The sequence below is a fragment of the Microtus ochrogaster genome, chromosome 24 (assembly GCF_000317375.1).
Source record: "Microtus ochrogaster isolate Prairie Vole_2 chromosome 24, MicOch1.0, whole genome shotgun sequence".
Lineage (NCBI taxonomy): Eukaryota > Metazoa > Chordata > Mammalia > Rodentia > Cricetidae > Microtus > Microtus ochrogaster.
Genome location: NC_022024.1, coordinates 32867274 through 32888644, shown reverse-complemented (window position 1 = coordinate 32888644; position 21371 = coordinate 32867274). Strand labels below are relative to the sequence as shown.

Here is a 21371-nt window from a genome sequence, read left to right as displayed (position 1 = left end):
CTCATTCCAGATGGTTGTGAGCCACCATGTAGTTGCCAGGAATTGAACCCAGGACCTTTGGAAGAGCAGGCAATGCTCTTAACCGCTGAGCCATCTCTCCAGCCCCCCCCCACTCATTTCTTTATAAATGTCCCAGTACTTTCCAGTTAGCCATCCTCTGCACCACACACGTCAACACCTTCCCCCTGCCATGAGCATTGTAACCCTTCCTATTGGCAGATTGGTTCCAGTGAAGTCACCAAGAAAGGCAACATTGTTAACTCTCCCTTGTTCACATCTTGGGCTAGCACCAGCTGATGCCTATGTCACAGACTGTGTTTGCTTTTTATTAGGGAAATCCTGGGGAAGAACACGACAGAACCAACGAAGAAGAGGTAAGGGTTTTAGTTTCTTCTCAGGAATAAAGCTCGAAGGCCGGAAACGAAGCGTCAAGTCATCACTTGTGGGTGCAGACGGTTTTGTTTTGTATTTGCCCGTATTCAGCCCCACCCCTGCTATTTTTGACACCCCAGTTAAGTGCATCCATTAAAGAGAATTTTCAGTGCTAAACAGCATGACTGAGTGAGCGCGCAGGTTTTTGCGTTCAAGCCAACCAAATCCTGCTTGTTTTTGGCAAGCCCAGCGTACTCATTTATCTGTCTTGATGCGTTGTTCTCTTGGCCTCTTCAAACTAATTGTACCCTGTGTTTTGCCTATAAAATTTGTGCCCATCATCTATTTTTCCATTTGTAATCTCTCCTTATCTTTGGAAGCTGTCAGATTGTATATACTTTGACAAGGACCAGGTACATCGGTCCCGCTAGGTGTATTGGTTTCAATCATGCTGGGCTCTGATGAGTTCATGAAACCGCTCTGGTGGACAAGCAGAAACTTCTTCACAGCTTCTCTTCCACTTTAAAGAGGTTGTCTGTGGAGGTGATCCTCTACTGTCTCCTTTTGCTTGTTCTTAATTTTTGAAAGAAGCTAGCCCAAGCTAGCCTTCACACTCCCTGCGCAGCTGAGAATGCCTTGATCTGCTCCTGCTGCCTCTCGCTCAAGTGCCGGGTCGTAGGAGTGTGCAGCTGCACTCAGCTCACAGCTGTCAGCCGTAGCTGAAGGTGCCCTGCTTTTTAACTCCTGTGTCAACACGGTATTTTCATGCTTCCTACCTCAGTATAGTGGGCAGGCACGGTATAAGTATATGTGTATGTATATGTGTTATAAGTATATAGTGTGTATGTAGTACCGCAGTGTGACTCTATGAGCTGTGAGGCCAAGTATATTTGAGAGGGACAGAGTTAGTGTTTGGATTAACACTCAGTCACCATTTTTGAGGGGTGCTAAGTGAACAAACGGGGTGACAGTTGCTTTCTCTTGCACTTCTTTGATTATTAGCTAAGACGGTTGAATGGTTTTACGCACCACTGCACTATCTGTGAGTCCCACTTTGTGAGCTTTCTAGCCATGTTCTGTGACTATGGCTTTTACTCAGGTAGTCTTTAAAGGGGTGTCTTTTTTTCCCATTTATTTATTTATTAAAGATTTCTGTCTCTTCCCCGCTACCATCTCCCATTTCTCTCCCCCTCCCCCAATCCAGTTCCCCAAAGGGGTGTCTTTTATTCAGACAGAAAGCCCCCTATGTGGTGACACTGGAACCATGCTGTCCTTGTCATTTGTATCGTGTGATGTCCTGAGTTGCTCATATTGTTCTAACTGGGCTGGGTAAATTGTGTCCAGTAGCATGATGCTGTTAGCCAAAATCTCTTTCCAAGTATGCTAACAAGGGGCTTCAATTGACTTAGGTATGAGACACGATTTCACTGACCTAGAATTCATAATTGATTCTCTTACCTTATCCATCAGGTATGAGATATCACACTTGAGTGGTATACTCTTATAATAATTAATAGAAGCTTGAACACTGTATGTTTAAAATGTGTCTTATTTTTATTCCATACTTACTAAAACAATTTTAGCATTTTTGAGATGAACTTATTTTTTATGGTATGAATTTTATAGATATGGGTTATAGGATTTTAACCCCCGCCCCCATCTAGCAGTGGCCTCAAGCTTTTCCTTGGTGATGTGCTTGTCTGTGCAGCGAGAAGCAGTTGGAGTGTCTGCTGACCCACTGCATTAAGGTGCCCATGCTTGTTCTGGACCCGCCCTTGCCAGCCAACAGCACCCTGAAAGACCTGCCATCTCTTTATCCGTCTTTCCACGCCGCCAGCGACATGTTCAACGTTGCAAAACCAAAAAACCCTTCTACTAATGTGTCCGTTGTTGTTTTTGACAGTACTAAGGATGGTAAGATTTCTTTCCTATGTTTTTTTTTTTAAAAGATTTATCATTTTGTGTGTATGAGTGTGTCTTCTGCATGCATGTCTGTCCTCTTCATCCCTGGAGGCCAAAAGAGGGTTGTTATATCCCCTGGAAATGGAGCTCTAGGGAGTTGTGAGCTGCCATGTGGGTCCTAGGAGTTGAGCCTACAATAGAGCAACAAATGCTCTTGACTGCTGAGCCATCTCTCCAGCCCGTGTGTTGTTGTTGTTGTTGTTGTTGTTGTTGTTGTTGTTATTATTATTATTATTATTATTATTATTATTATTATTGGAAGTTTAATTGTTGGGGCAGGGTCTCTTATGTAGCCCTGACTGTCCTGGAATTCACTATATAGACCCAATTGACCTCAGATTCTGAGATCCACCTGTCTCTGCCTCCTGAAATCAAAGGTGTGTGCTGCCGTGCCCAGCTCCCTGGGCACTGAGATCGAAGGTACGTTGCTATGCCCAGCTCTGAGTGTATATTTAAACCATGCTATCATCGATATTCAGAATAGCAGAATTCTGAACGAAGCAGTGGTTCAGCTTTTAAGAACTGTCCTATGAACTAAAGATGTCCAGGGAAAACCCCCAGAGCCATTGTCGCGTTGCCCTGTGAGCCGCCTGCCAACTCAGGAGAGGGCCGCGGGCACAGCATTGCCTGTGCTGTGTACCCCGAGGATCTTCGGTCTGCTGTACAGAAAATGCCTCCACCTCCGTCTCCTGGCGTAACGTCATCCTGGAGGCTGGTGGTGGTGGTTGTTGTTTGTTCGTTATTTTAACACTATAGCTCGATGAGATCGTGTTCTACAGTTTGGACAGAACACACTGGAACGTCGTTCCTGGTCTCTCTTCAGAAATGGCTTGTCTTCCTTCTGCTTCACACCGTGAAATCTGAACTCCCAGTGGGATGGCACAGGAGGTTTCGCCTTTGGGAGACGATGGGGGCGCGGAGGTTAAGACTTAATGAGTAGAATTTTTATAACATCGCAGACTTCATGAGTAGAATTTTTATAACATTGCAGACTTCATGAGTAGTATTATATTTTTATAATACTGCAGGCTCTGTGCCCCCGCCCCCCAGGAAGTTGACAAGATGCTTCTGACTATAGTTGGGAAGAATCAACTTGCTAGACCCTGCCCTTGCCCTTCTGGCTCCTGCCCTTGCCCTTCTGGCCCTTGCCCTTCTGGCCCCTGCCTTTGCCCTTCCGGCCTCCAGAACTGCAAGGCAGCCCCATCTGCTGTTTATAAGACATTGGGTGGCTCAGTATCTCTTGGAATCTGTCCCTGTGCTGAGACATGATCGCTAAGGCCACATATGTGTCCAGCTCTGGTCTCTCAGTCACCCTGTGCACCGGGCCTCTCTACCTGGAGATGCTGTGAATTTTACGTGGGTACTGTGAAAGCTGTTGGGCTCCTTCCTTCCAAGATATGGGGAGTATTTTGTCCATATCACATGTCTCAGGCTCGCTTTTTGGCAGCATCTTTGCCCCTTCCCTGTTTCTTACTTCGTAAACGAATAACTAACCTCATCCTATTATTTGCTTTTGTTTTGCCAATAAAAAGGAAAGGGTCTTAGTTTCTTCCCCTGTTCATTCCAGTTCCTTCACAGACACCCGGTTGTTCTATCTGTCTGTAAAGCTTTCCACCTAGCTGGCGAGTAAATCTGAAAATCCAGATCTTGTTGGTTCACTGCCTCTTAGAAGACCTTACTTCAGTGATATGAATTTGCTTTTCATACGGATGTGAGCTCCTTCCTGTCCCTGGGGTCGCAGGTTCAGCCTGGCTGTGCCCTTCATTCTCTTCCCTGTAATCTCTCATCTTCCGTCAGCTGCCAGTGGTCGCTACAGGTGGTGGACCATGGCTAACGCCACAGCCTCCTCTTCACCATCTCCTGTTCTTCCCCATCCATCTCCTCGGTGGGAGAACGAGGGCATCCATGATGCTTTTTATCTTTGTTTTGCTAATTCCATGGTGTTTGTGCTATAACTCATAATTTATACGAAATGACACAGGGATTTATGGTTTCCCATGTGATTTATTGACTGAGACAGAACTTTGCCACACACCGGCTTAAATCACAGAACATGCCAAAATGCTTCTCCCGGCTCTGACGTTATTTTTAGATCGAAGGAAACTGTGAGCTTTCTGAATGCAAGCTTCTTCCCTTCCCTTCAGATGAGAGGAGCAACTAGCCGTCACCTAGCCCAACCCTGCAGCCTGGTCCCAGGACTCCAAAGTGGCTTTTCCTGTCACACTAACACCCCTCCGTTTACGAGAAATGACACCTTTATAGGGCGATTCACGTTACCTCCGAACTAAACGGGCCTTTAGAACAAAACTGCAAACAAACAGCTCTCTCTCCTTTTATACACAGGTATAATGTGTGTCCAGTGGCTAGGGGGTGGAATCCCTTCCCCGTGGGGTATTTCTTTCATTCTTGATCCCTTAGTTCTTACAGGATGTTCACTGGGCTATGGGTATCGCTTGGGGGTAGAGCCCTTGTCTAGCGTGCACCCTGTATATGATCATCAGCATAAAAACTTAACAATGTGTCAGCTGGGCATGACCTTTGTACTTCCTGTGGCTCGCTCTGCAGGTAAAGCGGGCCCACCCACTTAACAGTATGCCAGGTACTGTCCTCAGTGACAGAGACAAGGCGCACGAACAGGTGGCCTTATTCTCTGCCCTGAATTGGCAAATAATTAACAAATAAGTAAATTACATACTTGGTAGAAAAGAACACAGTAGAGAAAAACCGGATGGTTGGCGTGGAAAAGGAAATGGCGGTCAGGAAAGGGGGTGAACATTTGTTTGAGTGGTGGGGCGGGCTTCCAGTAGGGGGTGAGCTTTCTAAATTGGTGGGGACAGGCTTCGAGAAGGGGTGATTTTCTTTTTAAATGAAATATATAGAAGGTTAGGGTGCCAGCAACATGAATAACCGGAGAAAGGCCTATTGGGGAGTTGGAGTAGCTAGGGCAGAGCCCCGCAGTAGGAACAGGAACATAGCTGCTGTGTTTGAGGAGCAGGAGGCCAGAGTGAGCGAAAGAGGGTGAGACCAGAGAACGGGGAGGGAGCGGGTCACGGTAGCCACATGGAACCCAGAGTCTTTGACCCACAGTGTGATGGGGGAATCACTGGAGCTGGTCTGACTGTGGTCCATGGGAATCCGTTAGCTGTGTGCAGTGAGTGCAAACCCAGGAGGGACAAACATGGTTGGAATCCAGACAGGGGTGAGCGTGGCTCAGTGCATGGACGGTGAGAAACATTTGGATTCTGCCCGTTTTGAAGGTCGGCTGACCTCAGTCCTTGGTGAATACCTCCCGTGATGGTTGTTTGTAGAATTGGCTTGTGGTGCCTGGTTACAGACTTTACCTTTGCTTGTAGAAGACGGTATTTTGGGTATTTGAGTCCTTTGAGTCCTTAGTCTACTAGCTGGGACACAACATCGCTGTCAGTTTGTCCACACAGTTCACAAATATGCTTCCTAGTTCTTTTTTTTTTTTTTTGGTTGTTTGTTTTTTGAGACAGGGTTTTTCTGTGTAGCTTTGGAGCCTGTCCTAGAACTTCCTTTGGAGACCAGGCTGGCCTCAAACTCACAGAGATCCACCTGCTTCTGCCTTCTGAGTGCTGGGCATGTGCCACCACCGCCCAGCTCCGGTTTCTTCCACAACTTTGGTGTGGGATCTCTCTTTGTCTCATAAACATGAAGGTGGCGTGAGAATGTTGTGACGATTTGATGAGATTACATGCATTTTTTTTTTTTTTTTTCGAGACAGGGTTTCTCTGTGGTTTTGGAGCCTGTCCTGGAACTAGCTCTTGTAGACCAGGCTGGTCTCGAACTCACAGAGATCCGCCTGCCTCTGCCTCCCAAGTACTGGGATTAAAGGCGTGCGCCACCACCGCCCGGCTTGCATGCATGTTCTATCCCACATATCAGACCTACTAGAATTTTCCTATTTACCAGCACATCACCCACAATCCATGGGGACAGTTACCTGATAAATATGTTTGGAAGTCACAGTCATTCCTAATGTCCATGCTGGATACTGTTCTTAGGGGTGGGGTTGTTGCTGGTGGTGGCCTTTTGAAATAGGCTACTGTGGATGGCCCTGGCTGGTGTGCCGTTCACTGTGTGCAGGCTAGGATTGAACTGTTGACAGTCCTCTTACCCAAGCCTCGTGAGGGTTAAGGAAGAGCGAGCTACCCACCGCTCCCTGCCTTCCTTTCAGACTGCTTCCCAGGGCCCTGTGTGCCCTACGCAGGTGCTGTCCCGCTAGCTACAGCTCCAGCCCCAGCTCCGTTGGTACTGGCTTGAGACTTCCCCAGACCGTAATTTGTAGGTCCCTCCAGAAGATCCAAATGGGAGCCCGCACCCCGAGCTTCCTGTTTCCCTCCATTCCGGATGTCAGCAGTACCTTCGCTGAGCCGCTTGTCCCCTCTTCTTACTTCTCTTGTGGCTGTGTGCCCACCGACTCGGAGAAAGTCGCCTCCTGTGGGCATAGCGGCTCTAAGGCAGCTGCTTGCTTTTCTGTCAACACCTCTGCTATTGTTCACGCCCCCTTCCCTTGTCTGACTACTCTCATTTGCTGGTCGTGACATTCCCAGAGGTTTAGCACAGTTAAACAAATACCTGGACCAGGTTTGCTGTTGCATCTGTGAGTTTCCTGTCATCCCATCATTTCTTCCTCTGAGTCCAGCTTCAGTTTATGTTTTTCCACAAACCACCTCACATTTCTGCCGCCTGCATAAATCTCTTGACAGTGCAGATTTTAATGTTCAGTTATACACCGCTTTACAGTATGCCTCCTTGGTTGAATGTGCTAATTTTATCGTCTCTTTTTTTTTTTTTTGAAACCACGCGTTATGCTGCTTTAACAGCTCCCCAAATGCTCTGTTGTAGTGTTCTGCCGGAGAGTTAGATAAGCGTTTGTTAAACGTATGTTTGTTTCTTGCATTGTTTCTTGTAGTTGAAGATGCCTATGCCGGACTATTTAAGGGAAGCAGCAAGCAGACAGTTTGGAGAGCCTACTTGGTATGTCATTTTAAATCTGATTGTACTTCTGCATCCGACCAGAATCAAAGTATGAACAATAAAGCTGCTTTCATTAGGTCTTGCTCTGTCGTTCCATCTGGCCTTGGACTTGCAATCTTCCTGCCTGCCCCTGGGAATGCTGGGATTGCAGTCCTGAGCCGCCACGCTTTGCTCCCTAAGAACCTGGCGCCACTGAGCGTCCAGCTACGGTGTCTTCTTACCTTGAAGCTCAGCCAGCACAGGGGAAGCGCACCAGCTCCTCCGCCGTGTTTTCACCAGCTCTGAGATGAAAGGTGAGCTGAACCTTTTCCTTTTATTTCAGACTACAGACAAAGAAGTCCCAGGCTTGGTGCTGATGCAAGACTTGGCCTTCCTGAGTGGATTCCCACCAACATTCAAGGAGACAAGTCAGCTGAAGACAAAACTGCCGGAAAACCTCTCCTCTAAAATAAAGCTGGTAAGAAGAGGAAAGGTCACCGACGTGGCTCGTCTCGGTCCACGCTCGGCCCAACCCTTCCCTCGTGATCCATTGTGCGTGAGTTCACAGTGTAGCCAAGGCAAAGATGGAGTCTGTCCTGTCACAGTCCGCTGTCAGAAAGGCAGATCTGCACAGAGGAGCCTCGTTCCTTCCTCTCTTGCTTGAGACTAGATCTTACTCCATGGGCAGATTGGTTTTGAAATTGTAGCAATCCTCCTGCCTCAGCCTCTCAAGTGCTGATATTTGCGCATACAAACCCAGCTCTGAAATGACTATTTTAATAATTTATCTTTTTTTTCTTTTTTTCTCAGACAAGATTTCTCTGTAGCTTTGGAGCCTGTCCTGAAATTTGCTTTGTAGACCAGGCTGGCCTCAAACTCACAGAGATCTGCCTGCCCCTGCCTTCTGCTTGCTGGGATTGAAAGCGTGCACCATTACTGCCCAGCTCATTATTATTATTATTATTTTAAAATATGTGGTGTATGTGTGTTGGGGAAAGTCATAAAAGTAGTAAGAGCTCTAATGAGCACATTTATGAAAGCTTTCATTCATAAAGGGGTTATATGGTTATATTTCAGGCATTGATAATGTGGGATGATATGAAACTCTGGTTCATGAACAGCAAATCCAGACATTGATGAATTTAGGACGTGTGTATAATTCTTACCCTTCAGCTTCGACTGGCCTTTTCCTGAACATGCGTAGATTCAGGACACAGTCCATGCTTTTTCAAGTTGACCTTTCTTTCGGCATGCTATCGCCACGTATTCCCGGTGGTAAACACGAGCCTCTCTCTCTTAGTCAGGGAGTAGAGTCCTTGCCTCTGGAACTGCAGGGATCTGCTTCTTGAACTTGGGAGATTCTGCCGTAGGTTGAGCTTGCCTTCCTTCCCACTTCCTCTCCTTTTGCCATTTAAGTTTGTGGGGGATGGAGAAGGTGGGGGTCATGGGGCAGGGAGGAAGGAAGTTTTCTCCATTCTTGCGTTAGTCACCCCATCCCAAGTTCCCTTTTTCCTCTTCGCTGGGTCTTACAGTTTAGATGCTTTGTGTTATAAGAACAGTGATAAGGATGCCGCCGGCCTTGTCTCTATTTTGTATCTTCCCATAGCCAGCTTTATCTTTCTGTTTCTCCTATTTCTTCCCCTTCATTTCTGTTTGCGGCAGGTCTCGCTACGTAATTCTGGCTGGCCTGCAACTTGCTGTGCAGACTGGGCTGTCTTTAAGCTTGTAAACTTACTGTCCCTGCGGCACCTCTGTGCCTGGCCGGCCCCTTGTAGCTTTTCTTCATTGTACTTTGAAATACAGTGGGGGTTCCAGCAGTGCGATTGGCTAATACGCAGCACTTGTATGGAACGGAACAGCGCTCAGCTATATGGGGCTGAATTTGTGGTTGATCTGCAGTTATTTCTAAAATAGATATATCTCCTTCCCCCGCGGAACTTTCAGTACTGATTTGAGCAGTTAAAACCATAGATTAGCTTTTGTTTCAGCCGAAGTTTATTTGGCTTCTTAGCTTCTGGTTCCAGAACGACAGATACAGGCGCATCCGTCCTTCCCACTCTTCACGATCAGACTCTCTTCCTCATGAGGGAAGAGCGACTTCTGTCGTCCACGTGAATCCAAACCCGAAAAGAAATTAGGAATCCACTCTGCTTCTTACGCTTTTGTGTGACTGTGTAACACCCTGCTCTGTGCGGCCGCTCCTCGGTGCTGACGACATTCAATGTGCTTCCTGGTGGTCGAGGTGTGTGCTCATAAAGATGACAGCTCCAAACAGTGGCGGACCTCCGCGGAATCCTGGGCCGCCTGGTGTGTGGTGTGTGGAGGCAGATGGAAAGTACAGTGCTCATTTGAGTCGCCAGGGAAATTGAGAACCAGGAAGGTCAGATGTGGTGGCATTTGAGTTTAGTTCTTCAAATCTGTGTGTACTGAGGGGGGTGATACCTGTTCCAGAGAGAGAGAGGAGAGAGAATGTGTACAGGTGTGTGAGTGTATGAGTGTGTTCACAGGTCCATGTATGTGAGGGTGTGTGTTTGTGTATGTGTGTGTTTGTGGGTGGGTGTGTGAGTGCGGGTAAGTGTGTATTTGTGTGCACAGGTATGTGCATTGGTGTGAGTGTATGTGTGCACACACATGTGGATGTGGGTACGTGTGGAGGCCAGAGGTTGATGTCAGGCATCTTCCTTGGTTACTCTCCACCTGATTTTTTTTTTGAGCAAGAGTCTCTCCTTGAGTCTTTAGCCTCACCAGTTGGCCAGGCTGCCCCACCAGTGAGCTTTAGGAAATCTGCCTGTCTCCCTTCCCCCTACCAAGTGCTGGGATTGTAGGCATGCCCAGCTTGAACGTGGGTTCTAGGGATCTGACCTCATGTCTCCACGCTGTCTTCCTGTGGGCTCTGTCTCTAGTTCTATTAGGGTCTTCCGAGAACTGAGTTTCCTATCACAGGCTCCAGTACCCTGGATTTTTTTTTTTTTTTATCAGATACCCCCTGTGTGTCGAGGGGTATGTCAGGGAGAACCAGGGGAATCAAAGCGTTTGCTTGGGGCATGCACATTACCAAAGAGAAGTATAAAATGTGCCCAAGAATGCGTGGGCCTTAGGTGCACTGGGGGTTAGACAAGCTTTGCAGCCTGCTGGGCCCTGGGCAGAACTGCTGTTCTTGGGCTGGGAGGGGCGTGCAGAGGAGACAGCCTGAACAAAGGGCTGGAGGCTCGGAAGTCTGGGAGCAGATAGTGTGTCTGGGGAGTTTCGAAAGCATGATTGCCAGAGGTAGGGGAGGCAAGATGGCTGGACCTCATCCCAGAGGCAGGAAGAAGGCAATCTGGTGTATTTCTAAGTCACTGAGTAGGGACAGGTGTGGTAGATGCTACCCGGGAAGAAGCCAGAGGCAAGAAAAACAGTTCAGTCCTGGAAGACACTCCTGTTTAAGGGCCTCTGGCCATGGGGATACCAGTGGGGGAGGAGTTCCAGCAACACCCCAGAGGCACTCAGGGTCCTGTGTTGGCAAGCTGTGGGGGAGGAGGTGGGTGTGTGTGGTGCCCTGGAAGTGAAGCCGAGGAGTCACAGAGCTTATGGGGAGTGCGGGAGTGTTTGACAGACCTGCCATGGGGTTGCCTAGTTAGCATCTGAATAGAATGGTTCCTGGAAGATTCTTGTGTTGGAACACCCAAGTCTCTGCTGGTGACAGTGTTTTGAGTGGTTGTAGAACTTCGGGGAGATGGGTCACAGCTGGATGTCTGTGTGGTTGGGAGACACCTGGGAGTTTGCAGACGGCCCTGGTTTGCTGAAGGCTAGATGATCTCATGGCAGGGTGGCACAGGCAAGGTGTGACAGCTTAGTGAGTCACCTGCACTCCGCCCCACTCAGAGTTCTGTTCCGGACCCGCGTAAGGTCACCACAAGTTATGTTTTCCATGAAGCGTCTCTAGTCTCAAAATCCAGAGTCTAAAATGCTCCAAAATCCTAAAGTTTCTGACACCAACCTGCCACCACCAGTGTAAGATTAGCTCTACATCCTCACAGGACACTTGGTTTTACGTATAGAACTATTTGGCTATGTGCATAAGATATATACGAAACATGAATCTCATGTTTAGACTTGAGTTTCATCCCCCAAATAGTTTCATCACATGTATATGTAAATATTTGGGACTCTTTTTTTTTTTTTTTTTGGAGATAGGATCTCACCATGTAGCCCTAGCTAGCCTAGAACTCACTATCAAGACCAGGCTAAGCCTCAAACTTAAGGTCCACCCGCCTCTGCTTCTTGAGTGCTAAGATTAAAGGTGCGTGCAGCTGTGCGAGGCTGAAACAAAATAGACGCTGGCATAGTGGAGCACATCTTTAATCCCAGAACTCTGGATGCAGAGACAAGCAGATGGTCGTGAGTTCGAGGCCAGCCTGGTCTCCATAGCAATTTCCAGGCCAAGTCAAACAACAACAAAAACCAACTCTTAGCACTAAAACCCTTTGGTTCTCTGTGAGTTCGAGACCAGCCTGGTCTACAGAGCTAGTTCCAGGACAGGCTCCAAAGCCACAGAGAAACCCTGTCTCGAAAAACAAAAAACAAAAATAACAACAAAAAAAAAAGTACCATGAAGATAATATGCATGAAGATAATATGATGAAGAAATACAAGCATTTTATTTATTTATTTTTATTTTTTTTGGTTTTTTGAGACAGGGTTTCTCTGAGGCTTTGGAGCCTGTCATGGAACTAGCTCTGTAGACCAGGTTGGTCTCGAACTCACAGGGATCCGCCTGCCTCTGCCTCCCGAGTGCTGGGATTAAAGGCGTGCGCCACCATTGCCCGGCCTAGGTCACAAGCCTTTTAGATAAAGGCCATGTCATATTATTACTAACACTTTCAGTGGCTTCCGTGGAAATACCTCACTCGGCTTTCAGTGCATGGCCTTCCTCTTTATTTCTAAAGTTAGTCAGCAGGTGAAGCAGCGATTGTGGAACTAACTTTAGCTTTGGAACAACCATTAGGGCATTTTCTAACCTAGCAGCCCCGACCAACGCCTTTTGGTTTGTTCCCTGTTAGCCGTAGCAGCAGTGTTTTTATCCCGAAGTCTTCTCAATAACACACAAATCAACCCAAATTTAAAACCAACTTACAACTTCTGAGTTTTTGAGGTCTTTAAAATGTTGTTGGGGATTTTGTCTTAGAGGGAAGCCCCTGCCGTCCTTTAGGATTTGCCATTCTCCTTCCTAGAACAGGTTTGCTTGCTCTCCGTATTGGCGGTCATGCCCCAATACAGGCGCTCCTAGGATGTTTAGCAGGGCCAGGGCCTCTAACTTTGCCCTCTCACCACAACCCCTGTGGCTTGAGAAATTTTAAATGACTCTAGGTATATAGTATAGGAAATCGGTGCCCATTTACTGATAATAAATTATAAGGAAAATTTTTGTTATTTACACTTATATTGTGTGTATGTATGTATGTGTGTATGTATGTATTTACACTTATATTGTGTGTATGTGTGTATGTATGTATTTACACTTATGTGTGTGTATGTATTTACACTTATATTGTGTGTATGTATGTATTTACACTTATGTGTATGTATGTATTTACACTTACATTGTGTGTATGTGTGTATGTATTTACACTTGTGTATGTATGTATGTGTGTATGTATGTATTTACACTTATGTATGTGTGTATGTATTTACACTTATATTGGAGGTCACAGGACAACTTCAGGAGTCAGTTCTGTCCACTGTGTGGGTCCTGGGAATCAATCATGTATGCTTGGTAGCAGGTGCCATCCATCATCCATTGAGACATCTTTCCAGCCCAGGAGTTTCATTTTCAAATAATTCTTTGGTATTCATGTAATTTTTCCATTTATCAAAGGTAAATGCAAATTTCATACTATTAAGGTGGTCATAAATAATTACATTCTGGATGTGGTTGATACTTAAGAATCAGAGTTTTCTGTTTTGTTTTGTTTTTTCTATGCTAAGACTTCGACTTTCTGGTAGAAACATGTCTAGGGGTATTTCAGAATGTTTGAAGCTGGGGATGTAGGCCAGTGGGTTGAATGCCAGCATAGTATATCAGAGGCCGGGGGTTGGGCACACAGACCAACCTAAGTTCCCATCTCCTCAGAAATGGCTGCAAAAAGAGCAGGAGTTCTAACCAAGAACTCAGTGCTTCAGCAGAAACCACAGCTACTCAGGCTTACTAGAGACCAGCCTCCAGCTACAAATGACATTTGCTGCAAAAAAAAAAATGTGTGTATGTACGTGTGTATGTGTGCATGTGTGCTTGTATGTGTGTATGTATGTATACATGTATACCAGGATCAAGGCACATCTCAAATCCTTTTCCAGCAGAAGCAGCTTCTAATACTCTAATAGCTAATAGGGTTGCAGGTTTGGGTTGCCACCTAGTGGACAGCAAAGGATACTTCATGCTCCTTGCGACTGCCCCTTATAGAGGCAGAAAAATCTGTCCTTTGAAGTTCCTTGCTTTTTTAAAAATTGATTTTATTGAGCTATACATTTTTCTCTGCTCCCCTGCCTTCCTCCCCCCTCCCTTTCCTATGGTCCCCATGCTCCCAATTTACTCAGGAGATCTTGTCTTTTTCTACTCCCCATGTAGATTAGATCCACGTATGTCAAGTTCCTTGCTTTTTATCTCTTTCAGCTATTGTGTGGTGGCCATGAGAAAACCTATTTCTGATTTTCAGTGGTATAGTTAGAAATCAGTCCTGGGCAGCTGCTGGTAGGGACCGACGAGATGCCTTAGTGGGCAAAGATGCTTGCGGCCAGATCTGACCGCATTCAGTCCCGTCCACCCATATGCAGAAAGGCAAAGGCTCCTGCAAGTTGTCCTCTGACTTCTATACCTGAACAGTGGCATGCCTGCCTTGTCCTCCCACAAAAATACATATATAAGATAAAAAATTAAATTATTAGAGTATAATTTTTATTTAAGAGTGATTTTTCTTGTTGCACTTCTTACCTAATTAAAGGCCGTTCAAATCATGAAATAAAATTAGATGTCATTTTTAAATAATGATGTGAATCTTTGAATTTCTTATTAGAATTCTCAAGCTTAATCTCTGAAACATCTTTTTTTTGAAATTGATAATGCTAGGTTGAAGGCCAGAACCTCACACACGAGGATCAAGCAATCCACTTAGACTGTATACATACTTAGCCCAGTTTATTCTCTTGCCAGTAATACAGCAACAGACATTTATACTTATCAGGAAACAGTAAAAAGAAAAAAAAAGGGGGGGGTGGGAATGTGTTTTGTTTGCCTCGGAATGGAAAGCCCCGGCCTTTCAGGGGTGGTTAGCTGGGCTGCTCTGTGCCCTGGGACTCTGTAGGAGCCGTGCAGGACCTAGTGACACACAGCACCTGGCAACAGCCCGGTTCCTGCTTTGTTCTCCAGCCAGCGTGGATGGTTTTCTCGTTCCGACACTGGCTGGTGATCCCCGGGCTGCTTGAGTACAGGTGCCTGCGGAGCTGTCATCGTCCCTGCACCCCTTGCTGCCATAGCAACGGAAGCCTGGAGGGATGGCGCTCAGGCCCAGAGCAGGGCAGGTCTGCGTTTACACTTTAACCCTGCGCAGTAACTGCTCGAGGCAGTGTCTGCTGCACATCACATGCCCAGTCACTGGTGGACCTTGTAGTGGCGGTGCTATGATTACCAATAAAATACAGCGCAGACTTGGAATCTGCCTTCTAGGCTGGGGTAGGAGGATTGCAAATTCAAGGTCTGTCCGGGCACCTCAGCAAGATCCTGTCTCAAAATAAAAAGTAAAAGGGCTCGTATATAGTAGCAGAATACTTCCCTGGCACACATGAGAATCTGGGTTCATTCCTCAGTACCATCCTGAAGAGAAAGTGTCTTGTGTAAACATGCTGAGACAGTTTGACTTTGTTGGTTTTTTTTTTTAACACAGTGTATTTGTAGCAGCCTTCTTATTTAGAGTCTGTTTAGAGTCTGTGCAATTGGCGTTCCCTGGTGAACAGCACCTAGGAAAAAGCAGGAAAAAAATGCTAGCATAAATCCACCACTAATGACAAATGATGCTCGTTCTGAGTTAGAAATTAAGGATCGCATTTGGACGTGCTGGTCATGCCAGCGATGTGTATTAGCCTCAGGTCATTGACTGGATTTTAAATTTATCCTAAAGCATTTTTTAAAAAAACTGTAAACTTTTAAAATGTCCAAGAGGCTTCAAAATAATTTCCAAGGTAAAAACAATGTTGATAGAAGAGATTACGATGCAGACATTTTTCTCACTAAGTTTCAAATTAAATTGTAATATTAAATTACTGTTTATTCTAGAGCCATGGGATTTCCCACCCTAGGGGGCCCTTAAGAGGTCCTGCAGGAACCAGGGAATGGGAAGAAAGGGGCAAGGAGTCTTACGGGGACAGGTGGGGACGTGCCTAGGTGTCTGCTTCCCAGTCTGCTGGCACACAGAGGCAGATTGACAGCAGGGAGAGCTGAGTCCTTGACAGGGTTTCCCTATGTAACTGTCCTAGCTGACCTGGTCTGTAGACCAGGCTGGCCTTGAACTCACAGAGATCCATCTGCCTCTGCCTCCGGATTGCTGGGATTAAAGGCCTGTGTCACCATGTCCACTATATAGTTTTTAAAATGAAGATCATAAAAAATCATTTAAGCCATCTCTGAGAGTTGGGGGGATTTTGTAAAAAGAGCCTGACATCTCAGGAGATGTAGAGTCTCCCGTGAGGTTGAGTGGCTACAGCTGTCAGATGATGCCCAAGGTGCCCTGGTCATGCTGTCTCCCACTCCTGTTAACAGAGGTTCGGTCACAGTCATCTGGTGAGCACTTTTGGCCTGCGATACTGTCTTTACATTTCAAGATTGGAAGTTAAACAGCTGGTCATGATGGCTCGCACCTGTAATCTCAGCACTTGGAAAACTGAGGCAGAAGGATTGCCACGAGTTTAAGGTCATTCCACACCCTGAAACTCTGTCTCCAAAAGAAAAAAAAAAAAAAAAGAAAGGTAAATCTGTGTTTATTCCCTGAGGTCCAGGGCGCCCATGTGTATCTCTTGTCTACCAGCTGCAGTTGTACTCGGAGGCCAGCGTCGCTCTTCTGAAACTGAACAACCCCAAAGGGTTCCAGGAGCTAAACAAGCAAACTAAGAAGAACATGACTATCAACGGGAAAGAGCTGACCATCAGCCCCGCGTATCTGTTGTGGGACCTGAGTGCCATCAGCCAGGTGAGGGCTGTAGATAGACTTCTAGACCTCTACAGCCCAGGAAGGGGGGAGTCCCCTGCAGCAGGGGAAGGGGTATAGACCTCTATAGCTCGGGAATGACTAGACCCCTGCAGCCGGGGAAGGGGTATAGACCTCTATAGCTCGGGAATGACTGTAGACCCCTGCAGCCGGGGAAGGGGCGTGGACCCCTACAGCCAGGGAAAGGGTCTGGACCCCTGCAGCTCAGGTCAGGAATTCAGAATGTGTGCCTTTGTCAGAATAGCTCAACTGGAGAGCGGTGGGCTGAGTGTTAAAGATCTAGATGTTGGTTTAGTAGTAGGAGGAGGAGGACTGACTGAGGATCTCCTTAGACTCTTCCAAACTTCCCTTGTCTGCCATTGGTTTGATACTTATTGAAAAGAACAAGGCTAGAGAGATGGCTGTCAAGAGTACTTGCTGTTCTTTCGGGGGATCAAAATTTGGCTTTTCGCTCCCACATCGGACAGCTTATAACCTCCTATAACTCTAGCTTCAAAGGATCTCACCTCTTCTCTGGCCTCGAAGGGCACCCACAAACACATACACTCAGTCCCTCACTCATAAATGTCAATAAAAATCAAATAAAGCTTTGGTCAGGCTTGATGGCACATGCCTTTAATCCCAGCACTCCAGAGCAGAACCAGGCAAATTTCTGTGAATTTGAGGCTAGCCTGGTCTACGTAGTGAGCACCAGGCCTGAAGACCAATTGGATCTAAGATCCTTTATGTAAAGTATAATAAAGAGAAGATCGATCTCTCTCTCTCTCTCTCTCTCTCTCTCTCTCTCTCTCTCTCTCTCTCTCACACACACACACACACACACACCCTGCTCACACTCACTTGAATTTAAAGGGTAGCCAAAGCCCCTCTCCTAGTTAGGATTTCTTTTGCTGTGACGAACACCATGACCAAGGCAAGTTGGGGAAGAAAGGGCTTGTTTGGCTTATACTTCCACATCACCGTTGTTCATCAAAAGAAGTCAGGACAGGAACTCAGACAGGATAGAACCTGGAGGCAGGGGCTGATGCACAGACCGTAGAGGTGCTGCTTACTGGCTTGTTCCCCAGGTTTGCTCAGCCTGCTCTGTTATAGACTTCAGGACCACCAGCTCAGGGATGGAGCCACCCACAGAGGGCTGGGCCCTCCCCACACATCACTGATGAGAAAATGCCCCAACACTCTTGCCTGCAACCTGATCTTATGGTGGCATTGTCTTAGCTGAGGTTCCCTCCTCTTAGATAACGCTGGCTTGAGTCAAGTTGCGATAAAGATATTCCCCCTTAGAGCAGAGCAGGCAGAGGGTAAAGACGAGAAGGAAGAGCTGGGGTTTAGCGTAGATACTTCATGTCTTTATGTGCCGGACGATGTCTCCCCGACCTCCCAGTCCAAGCAGGATGAAGATGTGTCCGCCAGCCGCTTCGAAGATAACGAAGAGCTGAGGTACTCTTTGCGGTCTATCGAGAGGCATGCGCCGTGGGTTCGGAATGTCTTCATAGTCACCAACGGGCAGATTCCATCCTGGCTGAACCTCGACAACCCTCGGGTGACAATAGTCACCCACCAGGTGCGTGACTCTGCAGACATCACCAGGCTGTGGTCTTCTCTCTGTGCCTTCCGTGTGGTACAGTGATCTGGGCTTCTCTGCCTCCACCGCCACCTTTCATTGAATTGGCACAGCTCCTCCCTTTCCCCATTCTAAGTGCCCAGCCTGCCCGCTCAGCGCGGCTTCTGTCTACCTTTCTGTGCTTTCTGTTCCAGGACATTTTCCGAAATCTGAGCCACCTGCCCACTTTCAGTTCCCCTGCCATTGAAAGTCATATCCACCGCATTGAGGGGCTGTCCCAGAAGTTCATCTATCTAAACGACGACGTCATGTTTGGGAAGGACGTTTGGCCCGACGATTTCTACAGTCACTCCAAAGGCCAAAAGGTGAGCGTTAAGACAGGCGGGCGCCCAGCTGGACGGTCCCCAGCAGTTGAGGAAATCCACTCCGGTATCTGTGTGTACATTTCTATATGCAAATGTGAAGTACGTCGCCGCGGGTGTCTGTGTATACTTTTCGTTACGCAAATGTGAACGACTTTGCGTCTGTGACTCCCAGGCTCAGGAAAGTCTGGGTTGAGCAGAAAGCAAACTGCAGCAGAGCAGAATGTCGCTCTCCTTTGGTCTCAGATAAACAGAACCCCTCCCCCCCTTTTCCTCCTTGACCCTTAGACTTTCTACTGCAGCAAACCCACTTTGCAACAAATTTGTGGCTGGCATGACAGCAAAATGACCAACAGGCGAAATGAGCTTAAAGTGTTTCAGATGGGGAGGGGATGAAGTTCCGTGTACGGTGGCCCCTCTGTTGTGGGGAGGCGTAGGACACAGAAGGCTTTAGAACAGCTGGGCTGGAGAGCCTGTCCCATTGAACTGGATTTGTTTGTTTTCTGTGCTGGGGGTCAGCCCCAGGAAGTCAGACACACTAGAAGACTACTCTATCATAGAGCCAAACTATAACATCTGGCAGCTTCTAGTTTCAGTTTAGAGTTAAAAAATTAATTGTTAATTGAGAGTAAGTGTACTGTGGCAAGGAAGGGTGACTTTAAAAAAGGAGGGGCGTGTTTTTCTCTAGCCGATTTGTAAAGTGCCTTCAGGGAGCTGGAATGCTGCAGGAATTAATTTGCCTAAACACAGCCTTAGGGTGGAGATAATGGCTGCCAGTGTTGCCTTCTCCTTCCTCAGCCTTGCGGCAGTCACGCCGCCGAAGATCACTGGGTTAGAGTGAGTGTCCTGGAGAGAGCGAGTCCTCACATCTAAGTCTGACACATGGCTATTTTATTTAGAAGAATATTTTAAGAGCGTGTTATTAAAACTAATCCATGAGCCAAGCCCTTGTTCTCTGAAGCAAGTGGGGAGGAAGAACTGTGCTCAGCAGGTTAAACTCTGCCGTGGGCATTGGCCAGCCAAAGGCGGTGCCCACGGTCAGCAAGGTTAGCTCTACCGTGGTCATTGGCCAGCCAGAGGCAATGCCCACTATGAGCAGGTTTAGTCCTGCCGTGGACGTTGGCCAGCTGAAGGCAGTGCCCACTGTCAGCAGGTTTAGCTCTGCCGTGGGCACTGTCCAGCCAAAGGCAATTCCCACTGTCAGCCAGTGTTTGGGAGACTTTGGAAGTCCAGCGTTTTTTCTAAAGGTGTTTTAATCCGAGAGTAAAAAGCATCGGAAACTGTTGTATCATCTCTGATCTTGTCGCAGGTGTATTTGACGTGGCCTGTGCCCAACTGTGCCGAGGGCTGCCCGGGCTCCTGGATTAAAGACGGCTACTGTGACAAGGCCTGTAACAATTCAGCCTGTGACTGGGATGGCGGCGACTGCTCCGGTAAGGACGTGCTCTACGCAGTTTGTTCGTGTCCTCATCCTCATCCCTTGAGAACGTGTGTGTGCCGTTGACTGCTTACATCACACGCTGAAACGTTCCCGAATCCAGAGATCCCTGGTCGGTGTTACCTTGTGGCCTAGTTGATTCGTGGTATTCAGTAATGGATCCATTTCTCTGATGTAGGCTCTGCACTAGAAAGCGTCTTCTGTCATTACTTGAAGTAGCTAGAATACCCTTGATTATGTAAACCTAAGGATTGTTGTTCCAGTTGGGTCTGCAGGACTCCATGGCAGGAGCTTTCGGTGGGGAACTGTAGGAGAGTGTAAAATGATCACAGTTGCAGAACAAACCATGCTTATCCAAGCCTGCTTCTGCATCCAGAGCACCAAGATGAGGACATCTGTGCACACTCTTTCTCAGAGCAACCACCCCGCCAAATGCCCCCCCCCCATTCTCCTTTGGACTCAATGTTGGCACTTTTGAAAATATATTTACTTACTATTTTTCAGTTCATAAAGGTTCTGCAACCTTCATTACCCTCTTGATCTGGCAGGGTGGTTGCTCTGAGAAAGAGTGTGCGCAGATGTCCTCGTCCTGGTGCTCTGGACGCAGAAACGGGTTTGGAAACGTGTTGAGTATTAGAGGAAGCGAAGCGTCAAAGCCGAGTTTAGTCTTCTCTGTCAGGTGCCCTTTTGTAAAACGTAGGCAGCAGCAGGGAGAGGATGCGGGTGTATAAAGTAGACCTAGCAAAACATTTAACACTGGAGATGTTATTGCCTGTGTCTGGACCTGGTTTGGGGAATTCTGAGCCATGGTCCTTGGGATAATTTCTTTCCCTTCTCCAGCTGTGCTCTCCCGTCTTAATCCACTGTCTGTACTCAGTAAACTCCCTTCCCTTAAGGCACAGGGAGTCTCCCGTTAAAGAATGGGACGAGCCTCTGTAGCTGCAACCCATGCATCAATCTTGCAACATTAGTAAGAAATGATGAGCCGTCTTCTTTCACAGTTGTGAGCCCAGTAAAGACTCTTCCCTTCCTCCTCCCTCTACAGGTAACAGCGGAGGGAGTCGCTTTGTTGCAGGAGGTGTGGGTACCGGGAATATTGGCGTCGGACAGCCCTGGCAGTTTGGTGGAGGAATCAACAGTGTCTCTTACTGCAACCAAGGGTGTGCAAACTCCTGGCTCGCCGATAAGTTCTGTGACCAAGCCTGCAACGTCTTGTCCTGTGGGTTTGATGCTGGTGACTGTGGACAAGGTATGTTTATTGCCGTGGAAACGTTAGGAACAAGGAGCTAACTCCACAGGCAGAGGAGCACTCAGTGGGTGTCATTATTGAAAGTAATTTCCAAATGGGCAAAAAGTTGGAAATTAGTCATTGAAATTTATTGATTTAAAATTATGCCCCTATCTCTATAGTGAACCAGGGACAATGTCCCGTGTAAATTGCTGTGGTCAGTTCAAAT

General features: G+C 47.1%; 1 protein-coding gene across 1 annotated transcript in view; it reads left to right on the top strand.

Annotated features, from left to right (window-relative positions):
- Gnptab (N-acetylglucosamine-1-phosphate transferase subunits alpha and beta) overlaps window positions 1–21371 on the top strand; it is a 60006-nt gene that overhangs the window by 27728 nt on the left and 10907 nt on the right. The window contains exons 4-12 of the mRNA XM_005358206.2: window positions 333–374; window positions 2081–2286; window positions 7271–7335; window positions 7658–7792; window positions 16371–16532; window positions 17935–18114; window positions 18309–18479; window positions 19786–19909; window positions 20960–21163. Coding sequence (XP_005358263.1) covers window positions 333–374; window positions 2081–2286; window positions 7271–7335; window positions 7658–7792; window positions 16371–16532; window positions 17935–18114; window positions 18309–18479; window positions 19786–19909; window positions 20960–21163 — 1289 coding nt within the window. The remainder of the gene's footprint in view (window positions 1–332; window positions 375–2080; window positions 2287–7270; window positions 7336–7657; window positions 7793–16370; window positions 16533–17934; window positions 18115–18308; window positions 18480–19785; window positions 19910–20959; window positions 21164–21371) is intronic.